The 9,182-nt window shown below is 30.7% G+C and overlaps 1 protein-coding gene across 1 annotated transcript; it reads left to right on the plus strand.

The window, feature by feature from the left end:
• The first annotated feature begins 2,322 nt into the window (after positions 1-2,322).
• On the plus strand, positions 2,323-5,615 carry LOC121129835 (sodium-dependent glucose transporter 1B). Its single transcript, XM_040725551.2, has 5 exons — positions 2,323-2,421; positions 2,493-2,679; positions 3,648-3,774; positions 3,845-4,003; positions 4,070-5,615. The coding sequence occupies exons 2-5, from the start codon at positions 2,503-2,505 to the stop codon at positions 5,224-5,226; spliced, it is 1,620 nt and encodes a 539-aa protein (XP_040581485.1). The 5' UTR covers positions 2,323-2,421; positions 2,493-2,502; the 3' UTR covers positions 5,227-5,615.
• Positions 5,616-9,182: the final 3,567 nt, after the last annotated feature.

The following is a 9,182-nucleotide window of genomic DNA, read 5'->3' on the forward strand; positions in this document are numbered from 1 at the left end:
GAGTTTCTTTCCATAAAAAAATGTTTCAAAACAACCTAGAGTTCACAAACATTTCATGTTTTGTTCTATTTATGAATGAGCAACACAGCTAAAAAAGAGCGCTGCTTTCCTTTGTTCCTCCTAGAGGGACCATTCACAGGTAATTCACGTTATTCTTAATTTAGTCAGAATAAAAAAGATAGCACTTTTTGTTAGTTTCACCCTCATGAGTCCAATTCGGAGTTATTTTTAGAGACACGTCCAACATTTGGAGCATCATGTATGAGCAAATGTATTCAAAATAAATATGAATCTAAAAATAAGGGTATTGAAATTAATATTTTTATTTATTATATCGCAGATGTGGTACATTATATGAATTTACAAGTATATTACAATGTTTTTCCTGCTTATATTCCTCATGGATTGAAATGATAACAGTTAAAGTTATGTTCCTAAATAAAATCCAATAACTTGAAAAATGCATTGTTATTTAATTTTGTACTTTCAATACATGTAATCTATATTAATTTTCACTCAATCCATCTACCTTTCTTTGTAAGAATCTGTTCCAGCTTACCCTGAACTTTTGGTGTTTGATGAAGATCTAGTTAAAGTTGAATCAAATGTCAACTAAGGGTCCTTCAGCTGGTCCTTGATTCTAAATTAGATTGGACTGAGATTGCCCAATTAAAGGACCAAATATGCCGTAGTCTATTTATGCAGTATTATGTGAGTTTGGGATTCCAAAACTCCTTTAAAAAGTAACCTGGAGCCTTCCTTCATCAACATCTCTTACGTGGCGTTAGAAATGTGACATCTGGTGTAGTCATTTTTGCAGCCAGCAATTCTATCCGTAGGTCCTCTTGGCATAGGGAAAGATCTTCTTTCTTAAATATTTAATGTAGGAGGCTGGATCAAACCTCTCACCAGCTTCAGGGAAGAAGGGATCGCACTTTTTTCGATACGATCCAACCACTGCAATCACTTGCAGGTTGACAAATAGTATTTTCCGTCCCATAATGTGAGTGGGGGAATCCCCACTGGCTGAGGCAAAGTAAAAGTCTGTCTTACTAAGGGAAAATTACGTCTCATCCATGTAAGAAAGAACTAACATCCCCTCTGTTCCATTTGAGTCGTCAGATTCATGTTGAAAAGCTTATGAAATTAGAATCAAATGCTTAATCACTCTGTTTTATAAATATTTTACAGATGGTACTGGATTCATTGATTGGCAAACAAGAGCCAACTACAATCCTTTTAACGGTAAATTGCGGCATTCCATGTCAAGTGTACACACTTATGGGAATTTTTTGAACGGACAATACTGATTTCGATAAATTTTGGTCACGAGGTCTATCCCATCAAAGAAACAACATGTGTCAAATTTAGACTTATGAAGGAACAAAGGCCTGTTTGGGTGTTTCTCAAAGTTTGACCCCCTTAGAAATACCTTCTTACTTGAGTAAGCCATAACTACATTAAAAATAAGCCAATTTCATTCTTTTTTTTCAATTAAAACACTTTTAAGAGTACGAACATCATTTAGTATTGTAAAAAAATGGCATTAGTTCAAAAAATATTATGAAAACATTATTTCAAAATATGAAAAAGGGCGCCAAACCCTTGCTTCATAATTGAATAAAAACAAACCTGATAACTAAGGTTGCTTAAAACAATGGTTTTTAAGGTGGGGCTGAGAGAGGAAGCTATTAGGAATGGCAGGAAGATGTAGAATTGACAAATTAGTAGTGCATCTGTATCTAGATTCTAGAATGGAGACAGATAAGGAACATGTAGCAGTCTCTGTTCCGGTATCGAGTTGACTTTGTTTGTTCCAGTTCCTTCGATTAAAGAGCCGGAACTGGTTGAACCTCTAGACTGATAAGAGAACAACCTTGCAAATGGACTGAATTCCATAATATATTTTGTTATGATTTTGCTGGTTTCAAAGCTTTACTTTTTAAGGATAGATTCAGATATTTATTCACTCACTCATACAAAATTAAATTGATATTATCCTATGATTGTGAATTGCATAAGCTAATTATCCATATAAATCTGCTTTTGATCGTATCATCAGCGATATAATTAATTAATTCTAACTTTAATTTGTTTTCCATGGGTATTCTCATTACTTATTTTATTATTCTTAAACGCCTCAATGAGAATTTATATATGTGTATATATAAACTAAACTTCAAAACAAATAAATAGCAAAAGTAAGAAGGATTCGAACATCATTTATTTCTAAGGTTCTCTCTGCTACAAAGTAAAAAAAAAGACAGGGAAAATAAAAGGTAAATTGTGAGGAGCTTTTACAAAGAAAAATCATTCGAGGATTGTGTCTTAAGGGATCAACAACTACACAGAGAGACAGAGTTTCTATATTTACTACATTTAAATACTTATTTTCTTGACATATCTCTTTGAAAAGACAGGGTAAGGATACAATTTTGGTTCATATACTGAAATTCCAAAATGTTTACAAGTAATATTTTGTGTCTATTTAGATTATTATCAATGGAAACCGTTTCTTCAACCGATCAAGATAATATCAGTGCTGAATATGAGAAGGAGGAAGAGACGCAAAAAGTGACTAGGCTTCGGATCATTCATTATGTTGCTGTATTCAAAGAGTCACAGAAGAAGTGCAAAATAATGCAGTCAATCATGGTGTTCCTATCATTTCTCCTAGTGGTGAGTATTTATCAAAAGTAATCACTTCACATAATTGTACAAGGATTTTTGCAAAATGTTTTAATACGAATATCTATATGCAATTTTATGTATGAAGGTACACTTATTTGATATTTCTATTAAATTGCCCTTCAAATTTACTTGAATATTGATTTTCATTGTGGACTACAATGATTAGAGTGGCCTGTTTTTGGGTGAATATTTTCTCCCCTAAAAAAAAGACATTTAATACTAGTTATTATCAAAAAACAAACTTCCGTACATGGTAGAGGCCATTCTAGTTTGAAAAAAAAGGGTCAAAATTGGTCATGTTTTATCAAACATTAAATAATAAAATATAGCGATAGTAAGTGTTGTGCCAGTCTTTATTTCTTCGGTTCAATCCAGTCTTTAAACCAATCCTTCGGATTGTCAGTACTATAATTATATATTTTTTAAAGTTGAGAAACGTCATCAAGGACCGAATTTGATACGTTTTAGAATTGAACTGGAACTGTTTTCAGTCCAAAATAAGGAACAACACAATTATAGTGATATTTGTTGAATAAAAGGGAGGATTTTGACCTGATGTTATGTTTGATATAGCAGAGAAACCAGAAATAAATTAAGTGTTTCAAACAATGCTCATAATACTTTGAACCAAATATTAATAATTATATAAAGTACAATTATTAACTCATGCTTTAGCAGTGTAAAAGAGGCTTATAAAATTAAAGAGGATTATTAAGAGGCAGAGAGGCGTTAAACTTTGTTAAAGTCAGGTTTATGATTATCCCTACCCGAAATGTTTTTGTACAGGTAGGAAAATTGTTTTGACTCATAAAAGGTACAAACTAATGAATATCATCTAAATACAGCAAATCAATTAATCATGTATATATTTTTTATAAACATGTATTGCATGGCTATCTTTAAAGAAGGTTTTTAAGTACTTGAATCTTATCCATTTTTTTTTATTTTTCTAAAAGGGTGTGGTGCGAACAGCTCAAGGACCTAGTCTTATGGATTTAAAAAAACATGTGAAAGCCTCATTGGAAGATTTTAAGGTTATTTTCTCTATTGGTGCAGTCACATTCCCGCTTGGAAATTTAATTGGTAATAATTGAAGGATAAATTTATATTTAGAATATGTTGAAATGAGTAACTCGAAATCATTCTATTCCAGGTGCTTACACAATGAATTTTTTTAACCCAATGCGATTTTTATCTTTCCTGCTACTCTTATTTGCAATCCTGAATACCATATTAGTATTTGCACCTTCATTTGTTTATCTAGTCATTTTATTTGCAGTCAACGAGTTTTTATTGGGGTTAATTGACTCAGGTATGTTATCTGTTAACTTATGTATATAGTCTTGAATCCTAAAAATTAATTTTGCGTTTCTTTCAGCCTGTAACATAGCCATTCTGAAGATCTGGGGATCAGAAAGTGATTCATATTTTACGATTCTGCACTTTTGTCTCGGAATCGGAAATTTTTTTGGGCCTATACTCGCTGAAGTTTTTCTTCAAGATGAGGAAAAATCTATTGAGCCAATCATTCTCACAAATAGTACATTCAATGCTTCAATGCCAGACTCTTCAATCAATATTTCTAATCCATTAATTAATGAAGTGGCCACTGCAATATCATCCACGACAATGAAGTATGAATATAGTGACTCCCCCTTGTCACCTGTAGAAGATAATATGTGGACAGTTTTATACAGTCATATGTCCATCACAGATCTTCAAGTCTTTCATTGGTTTTTGGGCATGCTCCTTTTAGGAACTGCATGCTTAACTGCTCTAGTGTCTTTACTTCCTTTTAGATATGCTTCAGCTGATAGTTCATCTGCTTCATCTCCTTCATCCTCCTCAAAAATAAACATCCGAGCTTATATCAATGATAACTATTTATATATTCTTTTGATTGGTGCTATGGTTATATATGCATTTTGTGGAAATGGAATTTATTTTTTAATTGGTAACTTTATTTCCGTCCATGGAATGTACTCTCCTCTCCAACTGACAAAATCTGAAGGGGCAAGAACCACCGCTGTTTTCTTTGGTGCTTCAGTTATCTCTAAATTTCTTACTATCATCGCTATTGATCTCATTAAGAACACTTTTAAACTCGTTCTTGTTAATTTATTTTTTCTCTCACTTGGATCATGGTTTTTGGTCTCCGTTGGGGATACAAGTTTACTCCTATATAGAGTTGGAATGGGCATTTTGGGTCTCGGCATTGGAGCACACTTTTCTACCGGTACTCTATGGTTGTCAAAAGTTAAAGATTTAAGTAATACAACAACTTCTATCCTTTTAATTGCTACATCAGTTGGAGCTCAAGTGTTTAAGATCCCTGCTTCTAAATATATTTCATCGCTACCCAGCCTTTTGTACTATATTACGCTCGGATCATGGGCAACTATCGTCGTATGTGTTGTGGTATCCAAAATGTTAATTACGAAACTTATGAACAAAAAAAAGGAGACTGTATTAAATAGACATGTGATTCGAAGGAACTCAGATAGCACTGTGTCAGGATCTATCGATGAGGCCTAAATGCTTTGTCCAGGAATGGTATTAATGGGTATTTGTAGAATAACCTGTGAATTATTTTTAAGGTATTATATTTATGCAATTAGTTTGTGCTATTTCTCTCATTTACTAATATTTAGTTTGCTCAATTGTTCCAAATTGAGATAGATTCTTGTAAATATTTATTTATATTTTTTATAAAATGACATCAAATTAAAACAAAAAAAAATTATTTTATTTTTTTACAACTTAATTTTTACGTTAATCATTAAATTTAAAAATACATTTTAATGTCTCACAAAACTCTTCTACGAAGAAACTATGAATGTTGAAAATTTTTGATAAACTATTTATATGCATTGTATTTTATACGATTATGTTTATTATATTGAAATAAAAACTTTAGAAAATTATTTATCTTTTTTGTCAATAGAATTATGTAAATACCTAAAGTTATATGTTATTTTTGAAAAGTCTGGAAAATATTCATTTATAAACATCATAAATTTTGTTTGTAAATATAAATTGTAAAATTTCAAATACTTTTTGGAACATAAAATTTCTCAAAATATTGGATTTATGTTAAGAACCCTTATAGAATTTCTTGCAATTTTTATGGAAAATAATGTTGAAATTTTTTTTGGGCAAGGCGTTACTTCACATCAAATTAACAAAAAAATATAATTAAAGTTATAATTTGATAAAAGTTTAATATAGATGTAGATCTTTACTAGTAAACTTAATTTTTTTTTCAATCAAATTATTTGATATTCACACATAATTTTAGAAAGTCGTATCTTCAGAACCCGTAGTTTAACAAACTGAGAAGTTTCTGAAATGTAAGCATCTAAATAAAAAAAATTATATTTTTTCAAAATAGATTTTCCGTTACTACGTATTAGAACCATGAGTTAGATTAAAAATCTTTTATTATAAACTGATTAGGAAAAAATTTGTAGAAAATATTGTGAAATTTTAAGTTATTGCTTTTGAAATAGTCCATAAACTTGTCAAATCTTAAAACTTCTGCGACAAAAATTATTACCTTAAAAATTGGATTTATAAAATATGATTATTTAGTCACTTTTTTTAAGTCATACTCCTCAAGTTTTGATTTACTAAATTGAGCTACGTATCTCAATTTGTTCTACCCATATGGTTCATTATGAGTTTTTTACACTTTGTGTTAACTAAACCTTAACCTACCAAAATTTAGTTGCTTTTTTACTGTGCCCATATATTGTTTTTGTACCATTTTTGATCTAAATCGATCGTTAAATTACTAGGTACTATGGAACAATTAACCAAATAAATTACATTTATATGAACACGGTAAAAGGCAATTAAATTTTGAGAGGTTAATGTCCAAGGTATACCAAAACTAAAGGGAAGAAATACATAATCTACCATAACATAAAAACAAATTGAAATATATAACAATTTGATTTCAGGGGTAGGTTTTGCGCTTTAATATGTGCCACATATAGTTTATGTTTGTTTTGCAAATATTATGTTATGAATAAAAATTAAAAAGCTGTCTCTAAATTAAATATTATATTTTTAACTGAATTTAAGGAAAATGCGACATAAATATAATAATTTACATTTAGTATAATTTACATAAAAGTTGAGTTTGCTTATTATTTTTAATTTACTTCCCTTTTTTGGGATATACAGCTTACTTCAGCGAATTGCAGAAAAAAACATAGTCATATCCAATGTACCGTGGAGGCCGAGGGCTGGTGGTAGGAAAATTTTGATAAATGCAAATAATTCTCAATGTATTCAACATTCATTTTTCTCAAAATTTCCACATTCTGCACCAACTATTGCCTCGATTCTGCCGATGAAGGTGCTACAGAACCTCACAACATATTTGTTCGGTATGACAGCCTATTTCTCATACATAACTTCTTTAAGGGTGTTGAAACAAGTTGGGGTTGGCGCAGGCTCTACTTTCCACATAAATCATATTACATCTTCTAGGTTGTTAGGTGATGATGGGTGCAAAATGTTGGATAGACAATTAATGACACGTTTTTCCTTATCCAGTATGCTGTTTTTTTTTGTTTTTTTCTCGATTCAGTAGATAACTGACGTTTCCTTCTGACAAATGAGGTCATATCATGGTTCCTTACTGTTCTGTGCACCGTTGCCTCCGTGACACTCAACTCCCCTGAAGTTTCTGCATAGACTTGGTAAGATTGTTCTCCATGGTGTCCAACAATTTAGCCAAAAAATCATAATTCCTCATTTTTTTAAATTCTCCGCTTCCTCTCTCAACCTTTCCCAACCTTGATCTTCTTCTTCACCTAATAAGCAAGTGTTTTTCAGTAAGGGATAATCTCACAAAAGGAAGACACTGGTATTCCAGTGCAGATTAAGTCAACCACTTGTTGTCTTTTTAATTCCATTTCAAACACTGGATGTTGTTTGATTAAATCAAATCAAGTATCATTTGAAAGCTAAAATTCTGAACTTCAATACCTCTGCCTCTTCAAAATCTCGAAAATGTACTTTTTTATAGAAAATTGGCTCCAAATATCTTTCCACGAACTGCTGACGCACAGTGTGCATAATACATTTATACTTTTACGAATTTTGATGTTTTGCATTTTTTCCCATGTGTTAAGATGTGAGAAGCTCGAAAATCATTTTTTTAGGATCTAAATATATCTTCTATCCTGTCTCATTAACCTTTAAGTTTTTGCAGATATAATTTAAATAATGTAATTTTTGATGATTTTGGGTGGTTTTTGGAAAATATGTATAGATATAACACCCAATTAAAGTTTTATTACCTTTGTTTATTAATCCTCTCTCTTTAATGTCTTGAATTGCTGTGTGCTCTTTTCCCTGCTTACCAGGACATACCAGTAGAATGTGGATTAGGTTTTGTCTACAAAGTATATCTTAGAAGCAGGGCTAATTTTAATATTCGTCATACTGCTTTTTTGCTATATATATTTCTAAAATTTTAACAAATTTATCTATAACTCTGGCACTTTACAAAATACATATACTTTTTGAATCCACACTAGTTTGCCTTAGAATAACTAACATTCAATAAAATTACAAACCAATTTGTTATAATGTTAAAAATATATAGTTCAATATTTTTAGGAAATAAAGATTATATTATACAAAAAAAATATAAATAGTCAATTTAGTTTTTTTTTGGGTACATAGGTATCTATATTTACTTTAGCAGTAGAATAGCTATTTAATATTCCTTAACACAGGTTGACCCATATATTACACACCTTTTTTAATTTTTTTCTAATTAAATTATCCACCTAATTCCCTTACAAATTCAACATCATACATTGAAGAGTTATCTTCTTTTTTTTAAGATCTCTTATTTATGTATTAATTTTAAGTCTTTAAAATAATATTGATTAACAACTTCAAACTATGAAAACTTTGTCAAAGTTTTTTGATATTGCCTTAAAATGGTATGAAAAATTGGGTTTTTAATTTATTAAGAAAATTTTGCAAAAATAAATTATTTTTCTACAAGTATCTAAATGTTGTCTGGAAGCTCATTACTTGGTCCTCCAACTACAAAAAAAAAAAAAAAACCAGTCAGCCTTAAATAGAACAGCCTGCAAAGTTTCTATCAATTGCTTATCAAAAGGGTTTTTGAGTTTTACGATCTAAAAGCTGAGAAGAGAAGAGTTGTAACTACGCGCAAATACATTTCATTCATGGTCATTTAAATAGACTTTTCGTACGATGCATACAGGAGGAGAATCGTATAACTCTTTAAAGTTCATCTTCCATTACACTTGATGCATCGATAGCCATACATATTAACAAGTCTGTGGAATCATTCTCCAGAATAGGATCATCTAAAGGATCTTCAAATTCGTGCAAAAATCACGGCAGGTAGCTCTTTATTCAGGTTAAAGATGTATTTCAGAGGTTGGTGATCTGTTCGAATGACAAAATGCCTGCCCGTGAGGCAGCGTTATTATTTA

Source organism: Lepeophtheirus salmonis, chromosome 14 (assembly GCF_016086655.4).
Source record: "Lepeophtheirus salmonis chromosome 14, UVic_Lsal_1.4, whole genome shotgun sequence".
Classification (NCBI taxonomy): domain Eukaryota; kingdom Metazoa; phylum Arthropoda; class Copepoda; order Siphonostomatoida; family Caligidae; genus Lepeophtheirus; species Lepeophtheirus salmonis.